We start from the raw sequence: 24,888 nt of genomic DNA, 5'->3' as shown, positions 1-24,888 counted from the left end.
TAATAGGGGCACCTCGAGAATAAAATATATGCAGGCTGCAATTAATTACCCCCTTCCATTGGCAGACGGTGGCACCGTGGGGGAAGAGGGGTGGGAATGATCATGGCACTTTAAGAAAATTTTGCAGTCTTGACGACGACTCCTCTGGCCAGGAGACATTAATCTATTTATATAATGCCACTAATTCTGCAGCGCTGTACAGAGAACTTGCTCAGATCTCCTGGTGGCGCCAGTTTGACAAAAAGTTTTATATAAATATTAACCTCTTCATAGGCTGAGGGCTTTTGCAGTATGGTGGCTTAGTAGTTAGCACTGCTGCCCTACAGCATCAGGGTCCCCGTTCCATTGGAGTTTACAGTCTAAATTCCCCAACATACAGTACATACACACAGAGGCGAAGATCAATTTAATAGCCGCCAATTAACCTACTACCCCCCCACCCCGGTACCTCAGCTTCCTCCTGAGAGGATTTTTCATACTTTGAGGCCTGTAAAAAGGCAGGGGATTGACTATTTAGTGAGATGTATAAAATTCTTTCCTTTTTTTTTCTACTTCCTTAAGAGAATAGAGAAGTGTTAATCTCCACCCAAAGTGGATGCCCCTATTGCAAGGTTGTCTAAGACTACAAGGATCCCCATTCTGAATGCACCGTTGCTTAAGGATGGCTCAGACATGAAATGTGAGGGCATTTTTAAGTCATTTGTAGCTGCTCGGGCCTACTTCAGACCCATCCTGGATTAATAAAGCAACTATTAAATGGTCCTAATAGCTTGCTGACTGTCTAAATTCCAATACACCAAAGTCAGAATTAAGGACTTGATCACATCAGGGGGCATCAGTACATATTATCATTGTATCCAAAATTTCAACCTAAGCAGTTGGAGCCTGTCAGATCTTTTTGCTCAAGGCTTGGGAGGCCAATCCAGAATCCAAAGAAACTCTGGAGACCCTCCCATTTGTTGGTCTGGTCCTCTGACCTAGAGTTGGCTGATGTGGGACTAGAATAAATCTTATCTAACAAGATGGACATCTAATCTAAGAAGATTTTAACCTTTTCCTGTTTCAGAAATCAAATGGGATTTTAGTCTGAAAGTCCTGAACATTTATATGCGAGCAGACAGATTCAAGATGGAGCCTGCGAGATAAATGGCTTGGAGAATAACATATTCATGATGTCCTTGGACATCAATGGCAATTGCTTACCTGTTCAAATCTAAGAGGGTCATCAGTGTCTCCTCAAATTTGCAGTCCAGTGTCTGCATTTCCAGTTTCAGGCCCTTCCTTTTACCAAGGGTCTTAAAGTTCATGTTGGCAATGGTGGCTTTCTTGGAAGCCAGTGACATGACAGTAATTTGTAGAAGCATTGTCTTCTGCACTTCTCCATACCCACACACAGATGACGGGCCAGATTTTGGAATCTCAGGGGTGGCTCTCTAATTGCCTAAAGACCAGTGGGTGATGTTCCTAGGACTTGTTTTCAACACAAGTCAGCAGACAATTGTCTTAACTGAAAACTTTTTTTTTTTTTTATGAAAGAAAACTCTTATTAGGTATTTTAAGGTAAGAGAACATCATTTAAAACATGATATGGAAATAGGTATAGGGTTGACGTACATCAAAACACCCAAAGATATTCAGCAATAACACAGTATACCTCTGAGCCAAATTATTGGGGAGACGAGCTAAAGGGAGGGAGGCGTATCCAAAAAAAAAGGGGGGGGGGGGGAGTGGAGATTAAGCGGAGCTTCTTTCTAAATGGATCAAATTGCACCATCACCTATCCAGTCAATTCATCAAGTCCTCACCAAAGACATGACTGTTGCTCCTTTGGTGGCTCAACAGAGACAACCTCGTCAGGATTCGTTCATTCACTATTTCAGGCGATAATTGTAACCGATGCCAGGCTACAGGGTCTGAGGTCTGTCTACAGGAGTTATGATCCTGACGGGTGTGAAGATTACCTACCATATGCTGGGCAGATATATCTATATTCCAACAATCTCGGCGGTATTAATCACAGGAGTATAAAACTGGGTATCGTATTTTCCCATCAGGAATTCTCTACATCCTGAGGAATGGTCCCTGCATTGAAAACTATGCCTACAAATGATCAAAGTGCGGTCAACTAGATATTTGCATGATGGAATCTCTGTTTAGTCACAAAGTGGGTCCCTTGTTCTTGAACAATACTGGTCTGCAGGAACATTTATTAGATGCGATGTATGTTTCGTGGATTGTTTTCAACTGGTTTACCAATTTTCTCTTGTAGCTATGCTATCAAGGGTTCTAAAAATAAAAAAAAACTTTTGTAGCAACAGATTGGCCTTTAGAATCTCCATGTAACAAAGACCTTTTTGGCCAGAGGCCCATCGTGGTTTCTTCCAGGACAGCAGGATTTAAGTCGAGGACCATTCCTTAATCTGCATTTTCCTCTATTTGGCTGATTCTTAAATCTAAAGGTTTTTCTGATTGCGTAGTGGAGACAGTTAAAGCTGGTTTTCTAGCTTTTAACAAAGGGCTATAGAGAATTGACTATAATAAACCTCTTGGTGTGAACATAATCATTTAAAGCAAAGTCCTAATTACTTTTCTTGTTATAAGAGTTTGAACATCTGTTTAAGGCTTTGCTCCTTTTTAAAAATTCAAGTTTCAACTCTGTAGTCTTCATCCAAAAGACTAGGACTAGTCCCAGATGTTCAGACATTCGTGCGTGTAGTCCTCCATGTTGAACCTTTTTACTTGTTGGAGGACAATATTGGCTTTTTCCTTTTTTTTTTTTTCTCCCCCCCCCTCTATTTTTCTCCATTATGTGACAGAGCTTGTAGACTGCAAGGGGTATGAGTTGCTTTTCTGGGAAATGTCTGTACCCACGGGGAAGGTATAATGAAAGGAAAAACTAAAAGATTGTAACGCCTAACAGAGGCCCCCTAAGGTTTTATTTTGGATTGGTGTTTTTGGGGTTTTTTCCCTCCCCAGTTTACATTTCTTCAGCAGCTGAAAACCTTTTGTCAAGTTTATAATTCAAGAAATGGTTCCCTGCATGTAACCAGCATTATAGCTTTGTTTTTGTTTTTTGAGTATGCGTTCTCGTCTGGAAGTAATGCATGCCGAAAAAATAGAATTCTTTCTCCCAGACCAGATTTTATCTTTAAAGACACTGAATATGATCACTCTATAATTCATCTGCAGTTGGAATGAGCTTCTGAATAATGAATTTCACGTCACCTTTCAAAACAAATTTTAGATTAATTCGGTCAAGCCTTCTGTTCTGATGTTTCTGAGATCTATCCTCAAGATCCACGATCTTCTAGTTGAGGTTACTTTCCTTGTCTTTATGGGATTTAGTTGTGTAGTTCTGCAAACAAAGCTTCCACAGGTGTAGCGCTGCCTCCTAGTTTCTCAATGTCTTCTCTTATTTCCTTTTATTGATCTAGGCATTGACATCTTTCATAGGTCATTTGGGAATGTGTAGTGGTAATATTAAGTTGCAGATCTGGGGGTAAATGTATCAAGTTGAGTTTTTCGGCGGGTTTGAAAAGTGAAGATGTTGCCTACAGCAACCAATCAGATTCTAGCTTTCATTTTGTAGAATATAGTAAATGATAGCTAGAATCTGACCAGTTTTTCAAACCCGCCATAACTCATCTTGATATATTTACCCTGCAAAGGACAGATGCTTAATGCAGAGACTTCTATATGCATGTAAAGGTTTACTCTGGTATTCTGCACAACTGCCCGGTCTATGCTTCCATCTTGTATGGCAGTTGTCTTAGACAACACACTGAACTGAAAAAAAGTCTGGTCAGTTGTAGCTGGGTGAGTTCAGGGACTTCTGCTGGGTGTCCTTGACCACAGGTAAATATGCTTTATGGAAAGGGATTTACGGAAGGCTGTGCCATCCAATGCTAAATTTTAGTTTAGTTGGAATTATCCTTTTTAAAGTTGGTTATGGGACTCGTATGAAAATCCATAAATTAGAAACATCAAACTCCTCAAAGAAAGAAAAAAAGTAGATCTATTGCCCATATCCACCAATCATGTTCTAGAAACTGTTGGCTAGGATGTGATTGGTTGCTATTGACACCTCCACTTTTTTTTCTCTTTTTAAAGGTTTAATAGATCTACTCCTACATCAAAATTCGATCAAATCATTTACTGTGATAATAGTGCTCAGCCCTTAGATTTAGAGACACCCATGACCAATTCCAGACCTTGCCTACCAGGATAAATGTTTTCTTGCCCTGTAAACTTCCAGGAATGCAGGCCAAGTGCCTGCTGCTAGGTAGGTTGAGACCTTCTAGTGCAGTGATGGCTAACCTGTGACACTCCAGGTGTTGTGGAACTACAAGCCCCAGCATGCTTTGCCAGTAGATAACTAGCTGATAGCTGGCAGAGCATGCTGGAACTTGTAGTTCCACAACACCTGGAGTGTCACAGGTTAGCCATCACTGTTCTAGTCTAAAAACAACTTTCTATGTGTTTTGGGTATTACAGCACTTTTCCACTCGCTCACATTTGGGCTGCTAACAATTAATATTTTGACCACTCTGATAACCTTAACTCTAATGCATGCTTTCATTGGAAAGCAAATGTCACTGCCAGACCTGGATTATATGTGCAGTGAATTGAAAAATGTCCTCCCCTGGTGAAACCTGTATTTCTGTAGTTCTTGTACCATCAAATAGTACAACCTTGAATGGTGGGAATTCAGATCCATATTTCTTTTCACTGGACTGTGCAGCAGAGGGAAAAGGTGTGTGTGTGTGTGTGTGTGTGTTTCTTGTTAATATTGTTTTAAATACACTATAAGGCAGACAACCATGATGAGTTCTATTCCTTCATTCACCTGCCCTGATAGTGAGAACTACAAAATAGACTTCTGTGCATCTGGTAATCAATGTGGCAAGTTCATCAGAACAGTAATGGGAATATATTTTTATTGTAAGCTTTGCTCCATTAAACAGTGACCATGAGATCATGTTCCCAATGTGTAAAAGTTGGGAGGTTGCCTCACATGGTTCCGAAAGAAGCAGGTCTACAACAAGAGTCCTCTGTTTTCTGGAATATTTGTATTAAGGATTCTTCTTCCCTTTTCAGATTCAGAAGCAACATTTAATTCAGAGAAGAGGAGCAGAGTTTACACTTGCTACTATTGCAAAGCACTTTGCGTGTGATTTGGCCACAGGTCTGCCGCATCTTTGGGAAGCAATGGTTGGACTTCTAAGGAGCAACATTAATATTGACTCTTTTGGTATGTGTCCTGTGATTCGTGTTTCACTCTTCCAGGTCTGTTCTGTTTGCGCATTCAATCATAGGATATCAGTAAGACATGCAAGTTTATGAATGACCTGAACATTCACATTTATTTTACCTTCTTAAATAACCTACAGATTTGCATAGCATTCACATCTGGGTATTGTCTTGCTACCAGTAGTGTTAAAGCTTTTGTCGTTACTTGAAATGTATTTTAGATGGCAAGCTTCTCTTGGATAATGGAGATGATCAGGCACAGGAACTAGTCAACAGTCTCCAAGTGTTTGAGGTCACAGCCTCTTCCATGGATTCAAGGCTTCACCCACTGGTAATTCATGATTATCTTTTTATATGTATTGTATATATTTTCTGCTGACATAATAGTTTTGGTTTGTTTTCGGTTGTTTTTAAACAACAAATTAAACTTTTATAACTGATGCACATGGCAAAATGCCACTCTAAAAAAAAAAGAAATACAGCCACTTCTAAAGAAATATTGCTTTCATTATCACTCTACACACACACACTTTCTTTTTCTTTAATCAGATCATTTGCCATAAATCCATTTTTGCTTCACTTGCATTGCAACTTTGATGTGTTGTGCATATACAGCAAGTTCTATACATGCCAATATAGGTCCATTGTTGAATTAAATAGGCATGAACTTTAAAAAAAAGTCCAATTCTACAACAATCACATGATTTAAAGTGTGTATGTGTGACTAGCTTAAGGCAAAAACAGATGTACAGATTCTTTATCTTCTAACAAAGATAAAGATTTCCTGACATTACTTTTTGGCACCTGAACATTGTGTTAAGATGGCACAGCACAGGCCTTTGCTGCTCTACCTAAGGCCCAAACAGATGAGCATCAACCCTGCAGCCACTGGGATGGAGCAGCCTAATGACTTCTGGTCCCATGGCACAGTTCTCTTCATTCACATTCTAACCCATATATTTTTATTTTTTATTTTTTTTATGTCTGATCATTATTTCATTATGAGCGGATCCTTATGGGATGTCTCTCTAGCCAACACTGATATCTGGCGCAATGCTAGGTGTGGGCTGCAGCATCAGTGTTTATGGGCACCTTAAAGCTGCCTCACCAGCGAACATGGTGAATATTTTCGTTTAACTTTTCAAAATGGCCACAGACGTGGGTTTTGCGGCTTGACCAATAAAAAGCCGTAATGTTTGTGCGGTTTCTGATTGGTCGTCCAGCTCACCTATCTCTTCTCCTCCTTTTATGCTGTCACACAGCCTTGGACAGGGTGTTGGATGAACAATGGAGTCCAGGGATTAATGGATTGGAGCAGCCTTCAAGGCTGGTGTTGGCTCCAGCTGGTAAAGGAGCTTCAAGCCAAATGTTACTGTCTTAGCCAAAGGATAACAATAACTTCTCTTTACTGCCCATCTCCGAAATACTTTGTATGCCAATTATCCTAATTAGAATGAAGTGATATTTTCATTTCAAGGTTACTCTGCGTACTGCAAAACTTCTTAATTTCTTATAGCAGAAGTTGGCTCCTGTAACTTTCAGTATAGAGCAGTGTAAATAGCAGCAGGTTTAATCGGGCTCCTTCTGTCATGAATGTATGTTTGTAGTACGCAGCTTCTGCATTTTTTTTTTTTTTTGTACATTAGACTGTGATCCTTAAGTTTCACGTAGAATTAGGGAAAGTGCTATGAAATGCAGTGAATAACGTGTATGCAATAGAAATGATAACACAAGACGTGCCACAAGTAGACACTTGTTCCCAAAGGCCTTCATCACCATTTGTATCAATAGACGCCTATACCTCACCTGGCAAACGCCTTTCTACTTTCATGTGTTGCTTTCAAGCATGATACATCGGAGTATGGTCTTTATCCTTCATTACATTGCACACACTTTGAGGCGCTTGTAAAGTAATCTTGAAGTCTGATACGAAGTAGTAAGAACTTTTAGAACCCCACCCTGATATGTAACCAGCAATATTGTTTCCCTCACTTGAGACCTATCCAAGGAACACTGTTCCCCATATAATATAGAGACCATGTTCTGTGCTAGTCGACCTTCGCGTTAAGCATTTGAGTTCTGTAACTGAAAGCTAATCAGGATTGCTGTTTGTCTCCCAGCCACCTCTCCTAGTTTAAAGCCCGGAAGATAATTTTATGCTTCTTAGCTTAGGGTGCGTTTTGCACAACCAACTGACCAATCAAAGTTGTGTTCGCCTTCATATGTCTGCATAATGAGATGAGTGTGCAGGATTATGTACTTTTTTTTTTTTTAAATGGAGGGGTGATGACATTTAATGTAAGTATGTAAGTATGAGGAATCAGATCTGTAATATTCCTGCCTGTGCAAAATGAGAACAGGCATGCCACGATTTCAAGATATAGCAAAAAGGATTTTCACTATTAAGTGTTTTTTTTCTTATTTCCAGCTGCTACAACATCTCCCTCATCTATTCATGTGTCTGCAACACCCTTACACAGCAGTGAGACACATGGCCTCTCGATGTGTAGGAGTTATGAGCCGGATTGCTACCATGGAAACCATCAATGTCTTTTTGGAGAAAGTTTTGCCGTGGCTTGGCGCTATTGATGATAACACAAAGCAGGAAGGGGCCATTGAAGCCCTGGCCTGTATCCTTTCATTTCAGATGAAACTGTTTCCCAAACGTTGTTGCTTTTTAAATTTTCTTTTCATTAATGTAATTGGCAATGTACATGTGGCATGAATCCATTCTTAGTCTTTGATTACTGTAAAATGCATCCACCCAACACTACGTGTCATTAGAATCCTATGAAAGACTACGCACCGGCCAACACGTTTTAGACTTTGCTGTAGTCCTGAAGGTGTGTGTGTGTGTGTGTGTGTGTGTGTGTGTGTGTGTGTGTGTGTGTGTCGTGAAATCTGGTGCATGGGGGAAGATCTTGTAACGCATACTAGCCAGTATAACTTTCCAAAACTGCACTAGGGAACAAATATTATAAAGGCGAATGTCTTAGTAACTATAGTTCACAGCACATTTTTAAGTGGGTAGATATATATATATCTGTCCCTTCCTAAATTAAACGTCTTCTTTCAATGTTTTTCTAGTTTGAGTTCTCTAAAGATGTTCTCTTGGGACCCTTATATTCATAAATCTAAATAAAACACTGCTTTCTTCACTGGTTTGCAGGGATCTGTGTTTCTTCAGCAGAGTCTGCTGAAGGCGGGAAAACTTCTCTTTGCTGTCTGTAAATTCTAAAGGCAGGAATCAGAGGGCGAATGCTGGAAAAATATTTTAAAATTTGTGTGCCCTATAACTAAAATAGGTAAAAGTTGGGAACAATATTTGTGCAATTGTTAATCTGGCGGTGAAATGTTAGGAACGGGCAGCACAGTGGCTCAGTGGTTAGCACTTCTGCCTCACAGCACTGGGGTCATGAGTTCAATTCCCGACCATGGCCTTATATGTGTGGAGTTTGTATGTTCTCCCCGTGTTTGCGCGGGTTTCCTCCCACACTCCAAAAACATACTGGTAGGTTAATTGGCTACTATCAAAATTTACCCTCAGTCTGTCTGTGTGTGTGTCTATATTAGGGAGTTTAGACTGTAAGCTCCAATGGGGCAGGGACTGATGTGAATGAGTTCTCTGTACAGCGCTGCGGAATCGGTGGCGCTATATAAATAAATGATTATGATTGTCCTTTTCTTATGGTGGTGTATGTGACGTAATTACACATCTCATGGTTTTACAACTTGACTTTGAAACATCAAAGGTGTAATGGAGCAGCTGGATGTCTGTATTGTCCCATACATTGTGCTCCTTGTGGTACCGGTTTTGGGTAGGATGAGTGACCAGACGGACAGTGTGCGCTTCATGGCAACACAGTGTTTTGCAACACTCATCAGGTTAATGCCTCTGGAGGTAAGTGTATTTGCTGTATACTGTAAGCCCCAATACAGTATTCTAGTCTGGCTTCTGCTTCCCCTTTCAGAGTATACAGTGCCATAAATAAATATATAAAAAAAAAATCCCCTTTTTTTTTTTGAGGCTGGTAGCCATTTTTCTCTTCCTCCCCCATCCTTTATCACATCCACTTGACATATATAAATACGCCATAATTATAGAAAGAAACTGATGTTCTGAGGTCGGCCCCAATGGGTAAAAGTTGGTGTCAGGTTGGGTTACAATGAGCCATCAGTCTGATCAGTGCAGGGCTCTATTTGTAAGCCGTATATTGTCATTGTGCCAGGGTTTGTTTCCGTAAATATTCAGTCTTCACACTTGTTTCTAATTTCCTGTAAATGATAATGCACCAAACTATTAAAGTTTTGAGCCAATGTTCTTATGTCTGAAACCTACTTCTGATGATGCATTAAGTCTCCGAATCACCTTGGTTGTTCATTTTTAGGCTGGGATCCCAGATCCACCCACTATGCCAGAGGAGTTAATTAGACTAAAAGCCAGGGAGCGAAGCTTCTTGGAACAGCTGCTGGACGGAAAGAAATTGGAAAATTATAAAATCCCTGTTCCAATAAAAGCTGAGCTGCGGAAATATCAACAGGTAACGAGCAGCATTTTATACTGCCTGGGGGCTACTGCAAAATGTCATTTCTTTAGTGGCCAAGCCTAATCCATACCTCCTTAAGGAGTAATATGAAATGAAGATACAGCTTAGAATGCTTGGTTTATGTTTTACTGCAAATCTCCCATAGTTTAGTTTATGGGACTAATTATTACTGTTGCAATCAAGTTTCCTTTGCATATAAAAGGGAATTTAATAATTTCATTCTGAAGCTATCGGACCGATGAAAAATAATTTTTATGTTCCTAACCACTGCATTTACATAGATAATTGTGGCTATACTTTTTATTTGCAGTGTTCTCCCCAGCACTTCCGGCGTTCCCCACCTGGCTGTTTTTATTTGCCACCCGGCTCTGAAGCCCAACAGTCCTATTATAATAGAATAAACCAGTGTTTCTCCTATTTGAGTTATAACTGTGAGCACTACAGCCAGCAATGTGTGTTACACCACTGACCACCAGTCCTGGCAGGTGGGGGCAATAACTTCCAACACTTTTCTTTATTATTGCAAAGTATAACACTGCCCCCATCCGGCTGCTGCTTGATGCCACCCGGCTGGCTAAATGTTCTGGGGAGGACACTGATTTGCTATTGTTGCCTTTGTTTGTTTAATGTGTTTTGTTTCCCAAAGGATGGAGTTAATTGGTTGGCGTTCCTGAATAAATATAAATTGCACGGCATCCTATGTGATGATATGGGATTGGGAAAGACACTGCAGTCGATATGTATTCTTGCAGGAGACCATTTTCTCAGGTACAGTATCTGGGGGGGTTCTGATTCATTATGTGGTTTTGTTTGTTTTTTTGTTTTGTTACCACTGGATACATTAAGTGTAACACTTCTGTTTTTGCTGTGACAGATCTCAGGAGTATTCCAGAATTAAGTCGTCGGACTGCATGCCTCTCCCATCATTGGTTGTATGTCCCCCAACCTTGACTGGGCACTGGGTGGATGAAGTCGGAAAGTTCTGCTCTAAAGAATATCTGAACCCATTACATTACACTGGCCCACCAACCGAACGAGCCAGGCAAGTAGTACACTGTAGAAGTTTGGAATTATATCCAAACTGGGTGTATGCTGGATATACATAAATGCTGTTGAAAGTGGCAAACTTTTCAAACTACATAATTGTTAGACTCCTATCTGAGTAAGTGCGCAACCTTTTCAACTTGCCTTAAAGGATGTGGTCACCAGCCCCCTCTTCCCAACTAGCAGAACTACACTGGATCCTCTCCTTGTGTCACTAATGGGACAAAGGTGAAAAGCAAACAGTGCTGTTACTTCCTAACACAAGCAATGATGGATTCAAATACCAGTGCTAAGTGACTTGTGGCATTTGTCCTACCACGGCGCCTTTTTTTTTTTTTTTTTTTTTTGCCAGTATATGATAAAGGTTTGGATTCAAATAATTTAATATGCGGGTGAGCAAATACTTTTTAAACTTGGATTACTAGATTACTGAGCTAGATTACTATCTTAAAGTGTGTGGTCACAAATGTATTAATGCAGAATTGCATATGAGATTCATTTTAGTAGTAATATCTTTTTGTTTAACACAGGTTACAACACCAGGTTAAGAGGCACAACCTAATCGTAGCTTCATATGATGTTGTGAGGAATGATATAGACTTCTTCAGGTAAATCACAATTTGGAGGGACTGTTTTCTGTACCTTTTCTCTTAAAGACCAGAACTGCAGACTAGGTTTCTAAAGGCATTACTATTCATATACATAGTTGTACACCTCCTATTTCACTCCCCCTCGGCTGTCTCCTCCTCATTCGTCTCACTAAAACTTCCTGAAATGTGGGAATAAGTGGTGCTCAGTCTTGGGCATATTAAATACTTCCCTTTAAAATAGAAAGCGTCGTTTTTTGTTTTTTTTTTGTTTGTTTTTTTTTCTCCTTTTCTTTTAAAGCAAATATTCTTTCTGGGTAGATGAATTGTCATCCTCTAAAGAATTTTTAGTCCCTTCGGACACAAGTTACATTGTGCGTTCAGGCGGGCGAGCACTGCATGGGAACAAAACTCACCCCTACCACCTAACATCAGTGCTCTTAAATTGTATAGTATAGCTTTAGTCGCAGTTTTTTAGGTGCTTGCTTAGGGCTAAGTTTTTCATTGGCCTAAAACTTTAGAAGATGCATTCTCACCCCCTGTCAATTCACTTTATCCTGACACTGGGGGATGGGATGTTGAACGTGTGGTATAAAGTTTTAGGATGCACTCTCAGTGACTGAGGCAGTACAGATGTCGACTACTACACTGTCCATACAATATCGCGGCACCTACTGATCTCACATCTCTAATCTGCAAAGACCCTACACCTGTAATGTTCCCTTTTCTCTTACATCCTACACTGCTGATTGGATATAGTGGGTCCACACAGTTTGGCGATGACATTTTCTTCACAAAGTCTGAAACTATATCCCCTGCAGGGAGTTCTACAGAAGGGAACGAGTATCCACAGGAGTAGGGAGCTTTTCACCAGGGCTGCCTCTTGCAGCATTTTTTTTTAATTTGCGTCATTTATCCTCTTCACTGATGCTGCAGCGTCCAGATAGCATCACGGCAAGAGTTGAATGGAAGGAGTGGACTTAAGAGGTACCTTTTTTGGTGCCACCACCTGTCGCTCCATAAGAGGGACTGCCTTCAGGATGGTCCTGAGCACTGCTGCAGGTACAGATGACTGAGTTGTACACTGCTACCGTGCCATCAGATGTGCACCGGAGGCTTGACTTGAGGGAAGTTCACTTACCTCTCCTGATTGCAAATGTGGACTACCCTCTGTGGGTCAGGAGACTCTAGACTTCTAGTCAGACCCCAACAACTGGGGCGTTCATGGAAGTGTGTGTACTGCCTTCAATGTTAGGGAGGTGGGTCAGGTGGGGAGTTCCACTAAACAGCAGCCCCACATAGATGCAGGCAGGCCTGTAGGGATCCATCTGGATGGTGGCCCTGGGAAGGGGGGGGGATCTGCAAAACCCTAGACATCCTAGCACTTCCTCGTTGGCAGTCTTTCCTCAGATTAGCCTTTCAAAACGGTCATACACGGGCATCTGCTGTTCCAGCTCCTCTAGATCCCGTCTGAGGAAGTATAAAAGCAAGAGGCTTCTGCGTGGGTTCTAAAAATATATGGCGCTAAATCACTAAAGTCTATACAAATATGAATGGCATGAAACCGCTAAATCGCAGCTGATACAGAACCTGTGTGGGTTCTGCCTACAAACTGAATCCTGCATAGACCAAAACCACACCAGCCACGTTCCTTTCTGTTGTGTGTACAGCAGCTGGTATCTAACTCCTGCTTCTCTATCTCCTGAGGGAAGTACTAGGTTATGAGAGGCTTCTGTGTATATGTGTGTGGGATTTCCTGCGATATAGAGAAGATTCTGCCTCCCCAGCTACTACTCTGAAACGTCAGTCCTATGGTAGCCCAGTCCTATGGTAGCCAGCTGTCCTATCGGGAGGAGGGCAAAGCTGCGGTTAACTTGGACAATGAGGATTCCTCTTACTTGATGGAGGATTCCACAAGGTAGCAGGCTGTGGATAATTCAGTGTAGTGCAGCAAGCAGTAAACCTTTCAGGCAGCAAGGAGTTGGCAGTGTTGGAGGAAAAAGGAAGAAGCATCTGCTTATTTCCTTTCCTTGCTCCCATCCTATTTATGGAACTTATTAGTGAAGTGTGGGCACAACTCAAACATATGTTTCAACTATCACGCAAATTGAATTTACCGGTGTCCACACTAGGGAAAGGATATCTGCGATTTGCCACCAACGGTGGATTCTTCCATAGCACAACTATCAGACCAAAGCTATTCCTATTTCAAGTGCTGCGGCCTTTGGGAATAGACTTGTATGTTAAGGCTGTGGTCTCTTGGACTGATTTAGCCTCCGCATGGTTTAACAAGCTGATGAGCAGATTTTGGAGGGTTTGCTATCTAGTAGATCTAGGTCTAAATTACTATACTTAGTTGAACGCTTCCAGGATGTCTAAATATTTGGGGCATGCAGCTCTGGGTGCATTGGTGCTAGAAAGTTATTTTATGCCAGTCTATATATCTAGGTGCAGAGTTCCAGGCTTCTGCCTTTGCGCACCGCAGGTAAAGCAAGAGAACAGACTTACAGGGTACAGTCCTCTGCCCTTCGGGAGGACGACGGGAAAACAAGCTTTGGCAGCCAGACAGCTGGCCTTCCTGGAGACTTGATAGGACCCAAGATTCTACAGCAAACTATTTGGGGATTAATTTTGACCAGGATGGTCATTAACCATTCCAGTTTTGGGCTCTGTCATTCGCCTTTGAAAGAATTCTGCGGGTATTTACGAAGATCATGGCAGTCATGAATGCTCTTGTCACCCAAAGGTGTGAAAATTGTCCCTTCTCTGGACATTGGAATCCTGTCTGATCCAATCTAGTTCCTATGCAGAGACTTGTGTTCTTGGTCTGCTGTTTGACACACAAAAGCAAAGCGTCGTCTTGCCTTGAGACCAGATGCACTTTATGCACAGACTAAGTCTCAATCAGCTCTGTTCATTTGGGTATGAAAATCCTATGACAGATGGTCTCAACATCTATGCTATATAGTTTGTGCAGTCTCATATTTGTGTTCCAGGTCAAGCTTGTATTGGAACTAGTCTCTCATTCACTTGACCAGACATTTCAGATGTGCCACTCTCTCCATTTGGTAGCTCTTGCTCAACAAGAGACATCCCTTTGCCATTTGTATTGGCCCACGGTTTGCAGCTTTTGATGCTGAGCACTGTCACTATTTTAATGGGGTTCAAGGTCTTTGGTCTCCAGGGGGAAGCCAGGCTTCCAGTTAAATGTGCTAGCTAAAACCAGGAGTGGTTCTAAGAGCTCTATTCAGATATCTTCTGTTGTGGGAAATAACCTAAAGAATCAGTCTGTGAATGCCATAGTAGTGGCATACATAAGCCATCAGGGTCCTCTATGGAATATAGTTCCTCTATATCCCATTGTCAATGTCCCTATAACAGATTCCGAGAAAAGAATTTAACACAAGTACAAAAATCTTGTTGCCAATTCCCACTCCCAAGAGCTTTTCCTATGCTTTTATCTAAATAATGGGATAAACTACCTCTCATTTATGGTCACAACTACCCTTTAACCTTTTATTCACAGCATTTCACGTCAACCAGTCATGACCTCTTTCGGTTTCAGTTCATGTTCTTGTAATGCTTTGGCTCTATAAAAATGTCACCTGAATTTTAATTTAATATTTTAATGTCTTTTTTCAGAAATATGAAATTTAATTACTGTATTCTGGATGAAGGCCATGTTATTAAGAACGGAAAAACTAAATTGTCAAAAGCTGTAAAGCAGATAACAGCCAATTATAGAATTATCCTTTCTGGAACACCAATTCAGGTATGCATGCCGTCTAGTACAAATCTTTCATCTGTCTTTTGGTGGGGGAAGAAAAAAAAAAAGTGTCCACACAGTGTAGGTCTTGTGTGTATGGGGGGGGAAGTGTCCCACCAGTCTTCTGCACTGACATTACGGGCCTCTAAGAGTAGTATATAATAAGTTAAACCATTGTCCTTGTAGTGAAATGTCAAACTTAAACTGGACCTGACCATGTTGAAAGTCTCAGAGCAACATGTACTTTTGTTTTTATATTTGGTTATCTCTGTACAATTGCTAGCAAAAGGAGGGGTTTGTAGGTGTCCTGCTATTCAGGACAAATGAAAATAGAGAAAAATTGCATACCATTTCATTCGTACTGCAGCAACCTCACTCAAACATTAACTGTGACCTGATTGTTGGTTTAATTCTCGCCAGACTGCTTATATGAACTTTGTATTTTTTCTTTCCTAGAACAATGTTTTGGAACTTTGGTCATTGTTTGACTTCCTCATGCCTGGCTTTTTAGGAACAGAACGGCAGTTTGCAGCAAGATACGGAAAGCCTATTTTGGCAAGTAGGGATGCTAAGAGCTCATCTCGTGAGCAGGAATCTGGTAAGGAGTAAATCTCCTTTTGCTTTTGTGTAAATTAGTTTAGTATAACTTCTGCCTCGTTATATTTCATTTTCCTTTACCTGCACAGGTGTACTTGCTATGGAGGCATTGCATCGGCAGGTTTTGCCATTCTTGCTCCGAAGAATGAAAGAGGATGTCTTGCAGGATCTTCCTCCTAAAATTATCCAAGATTACTACTGTTCCCTAAGTCCTTTGCAGGTGTGTTTATGAATTATTCTAATGTATGTGAGATTGATGCATTTTGTTTGTTTACACGGTTAATTGTTTTAAGCATTTTCATTGTTCTAATCCACCCTGATTGGGGTGGAAGCCATGATATCAGAACATATTGGCTAATGAACTTTAAAGATCACTGCAATTCAATATACCGCTTTACTAAACAAGTGTTTTGTATGTTTAGGTTCAGTTATATGAAGATTTTGCAAAATCTAGAGCCAAAACAGATGTTGATGAATCTGTCTCAACATCTGCGCTGGAGGAAGAGTGTGACAAGCCGAAGCTGAAAGCCACAGGACACGTCTTCCAGGTAATATCACTCTCAGGAGTGATTGGCTTGATAGCTGGTAAACAAAAACAAATAATTGACCCGTGCATATTGCTGGCGAGTATACTGTAGACCAGAAATCCATGGCCACAGGGCAGTGTTTAATGGCACCACAGCATTACTATGAGACAACAGGGAACATTTTACAAGATCACTAAAGCTAAAACACAAGATGCCTTACGGGAAAGAGAAGCTAGTAAGATGTCAGATCTAAATATAGATGTATAACAGCTTCCATACCTCAACAGAACTTGAGATTTCACACTGCAATTACAATGGCTCTAAATGGTAGCGTCTTTCATGTTATGTTTTCTTGCATCATGGGAAAATTAATTGGGAAATCTTTAGCCAGAAATTGACTCAAAAAATAAAGCTGAAGCCATTTCACAGAGTATTTGGTGTTTGTGGTAGAGTAAAAAAAATATTTTTTTCTAAGGTTTCTTGCAAACTAGCAGGTCTTCCTGTAAGACTTATCTATATCTTGCTCCATCCATTTTACCCTTTTTTTTGACAAGTTCCTGAAGTAGAGAAGCATTCCTATAGCCGCATTATACTTCACTGTAAGGCTGGTGTTCTTGGGGCCATGCTCAGTGTTAGGTTTGCTTGTAGCATTGAGGACAAAATGTTCACTCTTTCTTTTGTGGGAGAAGCTCAGATCGCAGAATAGTTCTTCATTTAGTATGCTTTCTGGCCAACTCTAGGTGAGACTTTATGATTGTGGCTTCTGTGTTTTTTTTTTTTGTTTGTTTGGTGTTTTTTTTTTATATGCCCCAGCAACTGTCCAATGAGCAGTTGCTTCTAAATGAAACCTGCAACTCTGTTCTCTGAGATGCTGTTGGTGACCTCCCTGATCAGTGCCTAACAAGTGCCTTTTTCACATAAGTGTTCAGTTTTGGAACTTGTCCTATACGAGATGGTTGTACCATTTTCTATTAGTTTTGGAGTTTGTGTTTTTTAAATTCTCTTTATGATGCACTTGACAGTGGTCTGGGAGATACTGTGCTTTGAAATATTCTTATACCGTTCTCCTGATTGATAATGTACTAACCAACTTTTTATTTATTTCAAAATAAATACACCTGTCAAAGATGCCAGAGATTGGAATCCACCGGTGTACAATTAAAAATAATTGTGACCAATGAAGATAACTGATTGCTCCAGGCTAGATTATGGTGTATGTTGGCAAGGAGTAAATACTCAAGTAATCAATTGTCAGTCTTGTTATAAATGAGCCACATATATAGGTTTTCTTTTACTTTGCTACGTGCTCATCAAAATGCATTTATTTTGTAATGTTTTCCACTGAACAACTTAATCTCAAATATTCTCAGTTCTGATAAACTCCTAAATGTATGTGTGAATGTTATTGTTTGTTCGTACAAGTATTGTTACATAGGAACAATCTTTTAGTGGATAACAATGCTTTTCTGTGAACTGAAATAACTTTATTCAACTTTCTATTTTCTCACTTAAGGCACTGCAATATTTACGAAAGCTATGCAACCACCCTGCTTTGGTTCTGTCGGCACAACACCCAGAATACAAGAAAATCACAGATCAACTAGCTACTCAGAGCTCCTCTCTGCGAGATATTCAGCATGCCCCCAAGTTATCCGCATTAAAACAAGTATGTATAAATTTTCTTTGATATTGCTGAACCGATATGCAGCATTTGTGTCGTAGGGCTTGTAATTCATAATTTCAGACGTGACTAATGTAGGACACTTTGTTCTTGCATTTTTGGCTCTAGCACTAGGCTGATGCTGTAATCAGTAGCTGCAGTCATCAAGTGATATTTACATCTTGATTCTGGTACTCCAAATTGTTTGTGAGAATTTGTGACACTGTTCAAGCTGTTAATAGCAGCTTTATGAACTTTTAGAAAGGGATTTTGGTTGAAGAACATTTTACTATACAAATGTCAGAGTACATGTTTGAATAGGAAGCACTACAGGTCTGAGCAAGTATTCGCGAGAATGCAGTTTAACCATTTATTGGGACTAGAGGCATCTGAATAGAGCAAAACAGCCGAACAAAGTTTATTTTGCATTATGAATTCAGGAAATGTGCTTATTTTGTCTGACAGCTGCTTTTGGACTGTGGACTGGGCAATGCTGGCACCCCAGAGAGTGGCACTGAAGCTGTGGTAGCCCAGCATAGGATATTGATCTTCTGTCAGCTGAAGAGCATGCTTGATATTGTGGAAAACGACCTATTGAAAACCCACCTGCCCTCTGTTACATATGTACGGCTAGATGGAAGTATACCTGCCGGCCAAAGACATTCCATTGTGTCCAGGTAGGTGACCAATCTGCCATCCTGCTGTTTATCCTGTGTCTATGGTGTAATGCATTAATAGGAGATGCTTTGGACTTCAGTTTACGTAGACTGGTCTCCATAGTAAACACTGTTACTATAGGAATTAATGAATGTTGTGTTTACAGCCATCCAAGCTGTGTTACCATGCGGTGGAACGTACCTTGTGCGGTGCACCATGGCTGCATGACAAGTACTCTTAATCTTCCTTATATTTACAATCCACATGCTGCAAAGAAGCTGATGGTTTTAAGCCAGGGACAAGGAGGAAAATATATTGAGTTCTCTTGTCATTTTGATGTATAGCTGTATACTTTCAGTAATGTATAATTTGTTTTCATTTCATAGGTTAAGAATGTATATGTTGAATAATTAAAATGGTGTTATTGGGTTACAGTAGAATACCAGATGTGTTTTGTGTCAATGAGGTGTTTGAAAGAAAACCCCTAATCATGCCAGGTTTCTCATCTTCTTTCAGGTTTAATAATGATCCTTCGATAGACGTTCTGCTGCTGACCACCCATGTGGGTGGCTTGGGTCTCAACCTGACTGGGGCAGACACTGTAGTATTTGTGGAGCATGACTGGAATCCAATGAGAGATCTCCAGGCAATGGACAGAGCACATCGCATTGGACAGGTAAGCTCATACTTTGTCACTGCATGTGTAGTTGTCATGTTAACGTAACTGTAATGTGACCCAGGAATGGTCACTGAAGAAAACCTGCTCAACCTTGTAGATTCCCATATCTTGACAGCATCCTGGTTGAAGGCATTATCCAAGGAGCTGGTAAATGACCATACCACACTTGGTCTTGTTTTATAATCCAGATTAGGCTCTACAATTTGTCTTTGGTCCCATCAAAATCCATGTTCCTGTGCTGCCTTTTTGGAGCAGGAGGGCATTTCTTCCCCTGCACTAGATGCTCTTTGATCTCTACCCTCCTAACCAACTCCCACATCACCTTCGTTATCTGTGTAAGTGGTAGGAACTATGATGTACATGATGTGGCACATCCTCCGGCTTCATATGGACAACCACTGCAGTGGCCTATCTGAGCCGTCGGGGGGCACTTGCAGTAATGATGGAAGCAGCATCTGTGATTTATTCTCACCAGCTTGGCAATTTACATCTCAGAGGAGGAGTTTTGAATGTGTTTAGTTTACCAGAGGTCTGGCCTTGTGGCTCAAATTATGTCTCTATAGAGCCTGTGGGTTCCAGTTAGTCTACCTCTCCTCCTGCTCTCCTTATTACTGAAGGTCAGATTGGGTGGGTTTTGATCATTGGCACAGACTTTCCTGGTATGTTGGTGTAACTAGCTAGTCAGAAGCCTACTAGATCATCTTTGCCCAGAGCTGCTTTCTGAAGGCCCTTTTCCATAAAAACCTAAAGGACAACTTTTAAGAATTGTGGCTTCAAGAGCCTCACAATTCACGTAAGACCTTTTCCTTTTACTAACTCTGATTCAGACAATGCTCAGGGCACAAACCTTATTCTTTTCACATCTGTTAGTCTTTGGAAGACCTAATTTGCTTGGTGCATACAACTTCGTTTTCTTCCTGGTTTTTTTTTTTTATTATTTTTGTTTTGTTTGTTTTTTGAACTCATCTGCTTACATTGCACTGATTTTGTCCAGTGCCAGTAAACAGTTTTTCGTGAAGTAAAGGTGTTATTGCCAAGGAGTATACCACAGTTGGCTTCCTTTTGTTCTTCATTAGCTCCTTCGGACCTTAACCTCGTGCTGAGAGCTCTGCTATGTTCTCCTTTAGAGCCCCCCTGTTCACACCCTTTGCAAAGAGAAAAGATCTTCTGTTCGTCGGGTCTACAGAGCGACGATCTGGTCATCGCTTGCATAAAATGTCAAAGTTCTACAACACGCCTGTCCAACCTGCGGCCCTCCAGATGTTTGTGAAACTACAAGTCCCAGCATGCCCTTCCAGCTATCAACAGGTTGTCTACTGGCAAAGCATGCTGGGGCTTGTAGTTCCACAACATCTGGAGGGCCGCAGGTTGGACAGGCCTGTTCTACAAGGTAGATGTTCTCAGCTTGGTGGCTTCTGAAGTCCCCCAAGCTGATACTACTTAGATTGAATGCCTTTGGGACATTCCGAGGGTAAGAGGTATGTCTGTTTCTTTACTGCAGATGCTATTTGGGATTAGGGAATGGGGCAGACCACCCCACCTAGAATCCTAGAGTCTCTGTCCTCATCAGCTGCTCTTTTAGTTTTAAGTCCTTGCTTGGCTAATGGTATACTGGAGAGAAGTAGGAGGCTTATAAGGGGAGGGGGCTGGGTCAGGGTTTGGTTTAGTGTGTGTTCTGTGGTTTTGTTTGGCTTTTGTAACGGTAATTAAAAAAATATCCATTGTTGGCTTAAACATTCACCATATTCATGTCTATAAATAAGCTTGCTTTGTTTGTGTTACTTCAAATGCAGGCCTACCTTTAGCAGGGATGTGTGTTGGGAAGTGATTGGTTTGACTTTACTCAGCCTCCGTACTAGCACTTGTCACTGCTTGCAGCTCACGGGTGTAGAAACCACCCTCAAATACCTACACAACCTTGAATATTTTATTTGGTGTTCATGGATCATGTTGACATTATCCATGCTGTGGCTTCATCTATGGTGAGATATAGTTACATTCACCACACTGTAAAATATCCTTGTGTAGAGAAGCATCATGAATTTACTCTTAAGCAACAAGCTGACGCCAGACCTGCCAGGTCAGACGTTTCTTCTGACAGAAACCCCACCATCCAGTGCAAACATTAAACATGGACAACTTGCTAATGAGCTTATTCCACCGATGTTAAACGGCTGATTTTCTGTTGCAGAAACGCGTAGTTAATGTGTACAGGCTGATAACGAGAGGGACGCTGGAAGAGAAGATTATGGGTCTGCAAAAATTCAAAATGAGTATTGCAAACACTGTAATAAGTCAAGAAAATGCCAGCTTGCAGAGTATGGGTACTGACCAGCTGCTGGACCTGTTCACCTTAGATAAGGTAAGCTCTGACACTCATCACTGTGTACATTACCTATTTGTCACTAACCCGAAGCCTGTTCATTGTGAAACCCTATCCTATAGTGTTCACACTTGTTGAGCCTGGACCCTTTAAGTAGCTGAGAAGACAGTGCCACCTATTGATATTTACTGGAATTACTTACTGATTTTAAAAATAGTTATAACTCCTAGCAATTTGGGGGTAAGTCAGAAGTATACAACCCCCAGAAACTATACAGTAAGTGTGGACAACTAAAAATGTAAGCTTTATATTGTGGATATTGAGTTTAATTTTATTGCATTTACACAGGCCCACATTGTTTAGTAGATGATTGTAGTCTGCTTGCAGAATATTCATTTCTTAATATTTCCTAGGATGGAAAGAGCGAGAAGATGGATACATCTGAAGCCAGCGGAAAAAGTTCCATGAAGTCTATCCTTGACAACCTTGGAGAACTGTGGAACCAGGAGCAGTACGACTCAGAGTTCAGTCTTGACAATTTTATGCATTCTCTCACATAAATAGGCTATCGCGGCTGCTGCTACTCCGTCCGTCTGTCTGCTGATATTCAGCAAGGAACAGGATGGTACCAGGAACGTTGACCTAGCTTTTACTAGACTGATTCAGTTCAGAAAGGACTTTGTGGAGAGACTAGAATGGGAGAAAACGTGTCACGAATTATGCAGTCTTAATAAGAGGAAAAAATTAGGTGTGGAACCTTTATGCTATACTGGTGCATTATTCTACAGCTGAAGAAAACCCTGGATTTTATGCACTGCCAGCTCTTCTTTCTAATGTGTAATAATCTCCGCATATTTTTGTATGGCAATGCCTAAGTAAATGTTTTTATTTGATCTGTAAAATTGCAGTCATCACTAGCTTATTTACCTCTTCCTTGGACATGCATCTAGCGAGCTATTCTTCAAAGCGTTGTTACGGGATACGTCGGCTGAGCTGTACAAGTAAATATCTGGCAGTAAACAAAAGCCACATTTTAAGTTTTCATTTTAATGCCCTTCTCTGCTGGCATAAATGTGGCTTCAGCATTTTCTCTTGGGTTTTTTGTTTTTGTTTTTTTAAGGTTGTACATTTTTAATGCATTTGCAATCCATACATGTCTCTTGCTGTTATTTGGGTTGGGGCTAAATACGATCTGAACTTGAATGAAATGCACTTCAGGTTTGATGGTTTAATATAGAACTAAACACACATTATGCTAAACTACTTCAAGAACAGACGGATGAAGGATTGTATCCTTTGTTCGAGGGAAAGCAGATGTGCTTGTGATGTTTTAATTGATCTGACCCTTGCACATAGCAAATATCTATGTGTTCTAGCAGAAGAAAGTATTCTTACCCTGTTTATATGTAGTTTATGTTGTATATGCTCATCCTTTATATTTGTCCATATCTGTGATTTGGATTTCGGTGGTGAGAGGAGAGTGGCTTGGCTCACATGGAAGTATATATAGTTATATAAAAAAAAATATATAACCACCTCTATGTAAAATACAGTCAACAATGAAAAATGCAAACTCTATGGAGATGAACTATTGTCACAACTTTTATCTGTGGCGTGTTGTAATGAATGACCATTCCATATAAAACTTTGAGAATAAAAAAAAAAACTTTTTTTTTTTTTTTCCATGCCCCCCTGTATAGTTCCCTCTTGTAGCAAAAACGAAATGGAATCGGACATTTCATATTAGGAAGAGCGGGTTGAGCTGGGTACACGACTATGCCATTATCATGCGATTCAGGACAGTTTGGTCAGAAAGCGCAAGAGTGCATATGCTAAAGCAATTGTGTTTTATCATATCAAAACACGTCACATCTGATTTGGTTTTATAAACGTCCCAAAAATCACGATCAACGATGGAAAGATGTGTTTTCAGCAGATGGTTGAGTTGCAGATCTGACGGTAACTTGTGTCGGTTTGTACGCATGAATCTGCATGTTCACTGGGGCTTCCAATCATTGGTTAAATCGTAAGAGACATTGCATCGGAAGTATGTTTTGTTTGCATAGGTGTATCCAGCTTTTGGGTTGGCATTTGACTTTACTAATCCTATGGCTATGCTGGAGGAGAATTTAGCTGCACAGTTAGTTATATCATGAGACAAATCACATGATTTGTCACCATTTGATTTTTTTTTTTTTTTTTTTTTTTTGTGCAGGTCTGGTTTATTGTATTGAGATTTTCTATAACATTTGCGTAGGGGAGAAAAGCAGAATAAAAGGGGAACACAGAAGGAGTGAAATGTAAAACTTCTTTATTTTTTTTTCCATAAAGAATCATTGCATAGTTTGAGTCGAGTAAGGCTGGGTACACACTACAGAGTTTCTCTTGATGTCATACTTTTAACGATTTTACCACTGACAAGTAAAAAAAAAAAAAAAAAAGTTCTGATCAACATGCTAATTAATGTGTACACATTAAACACCTTTTACCAGATTTACCTTCAGATCTGCACTCCATCTGTCATAACCATTGGCTGAAAAGATCATGACTGCACACTCCATAGAGATCTATGGACACTGCAGAATTATAACAATATTTTTCTCTTATTTATGTAGGCTGCTGGGGGCGGGACACAACTGTTCATGTGTGCAGACTAGTGAGGAGGGAAGTAGTGAAGGGGAAATCATAATAGGAGAGGGAGAAATGGGATGATTGAGAAAGAAAAGGAGCTTCAATAGAAGTGTGGTGATAGTGAACACGAGAGAGTGTAAATTGAGTAGGTGTGTGATGGAGAGATGTGTATTAGCTGGGGTAGGGAAGGAGAGAGTTGGAAGGAACAATTGATCCAAGTGGTGCAGAACAATGGAACAGGTGAAAGATACTTTTCCACCCCCCCCCCCCCTGGCAGGGGTTAATAGAGAAGGCCGTCTACAGCTCTGTCACGGCAAAGTCCATGATACTGACAGCTGGGTGCAGAGGATCTAACAGCCAAACCTGAAATGGCTCCGCAATCACAACTGACCTCTGTGGGTCCTACAGCTGAACGGAGATGGTAGAATAAAGTATTTTCTAGAGCGCTTGAATATAACCACAATAGTCCAATCATGACAATAGCATAATCACTCCTTCACATATACAATTAAAAAGGAAAATTAGGTGGATATATAGGCACTAGATTCCAGTGGTAGTCGGCATATCTCTGCTGAGAACACTGACGACACTTTCCCCGACATCTTCAGTCCGGACGGCTG

At 40.6% G+C, this 24,888-nt stretch overlaps 1 protein-coding gene across 3 annotated transcripts in view; it reads left to right on the top strand.

Moving 5' to 3' along the window:
- The window catches only part of BTAF1 (B-TFIID TATA-box binding protein associated factor 1), a 59,588-nt gene extending 36,276 nt beyond the window's left edge, over positions 1-23,312 (top strand). For all 3 annotated transcript variants that reach the window (XM_075216164.1, XM_075216163.1, XM_075216165.1), the window contains 17 exons: positions 5,098-5,251; positions 5,472-5,581; positions 7,679-7,880; positions 9,003-9,151; positions 9,639-9,791; positions 10,444-10,565; positions 10,672-10,839; positions 11,372-11,449; positions 15,071-15,200; positions 15,651-15,792; positions 15,881-16,011; positions 16,214-16,339; positions 17,832-17,984; positions 18,444-18,655; positions 19,152-19,311; positions 21,506-21,676; positions 22,051-23,312. In XM_075216164.1, coding sequence (XP_075072265.1) covers positions 5,098-5,251; positions 5,472-5,581; positions 7,679-7,880; positions 9,003-9,151; positions 9,639-9,791; positions 10,444-10,565; positions 10,672-10,839; positions 11,372-11,449; positions 15,071-15,200; positions 15,651-15,792; positions 15,881-16,011; positions 16,214-16,339; positions 17,832-17,984; positions 18,444-18,655; positions 19,152-19,311; positions 21,506-21,676; positions 22,051-22,197 — 2,508 coding nt within the window. In that variant the 3' untranslated portion in view covers positions 22,198-23,312. The remainder of the gene's footprint in view (positions 1-5,097; positions 5,252-5,471; positions 5,582-7,678; positions 7,881-9,002; positions 9,152-9,638; positions 9,792-10,443; positions 10,566-10,671; positions 10,840-11,371; positions 11,450-15,070; positions 15,201-15,650; positions 15,793-15,880; positions 16,012-16,213; positions 16,340-17,831; positions 17,985-18,443; positions 18,656-19,151; positions 19,312-21,505; positions 21,677-22,050) is intronic.
- Positions 23,313-24,888: the final 1,576 nt, after the last annotated feature.

This window comes from Mixophyes fleayi, chromosome 6 (genome assembly GCF_038048845.1).
Source record: "Mixophyes fleayi isolate aMixFle1 chromosome 6, aMixFle1.hap1, whole genome shotgun sequence".
NCBI classification, from domain to species: domain Eukaryota; kingdom Metazoa; phylum Chordata; class Amphibia; order Anura; family Limnodynastidae; genus Mixophyes; species Mixophyes fleayi.
This window is presented reverse-complemented; position numbering and strand designations above follow the sequence as displayed.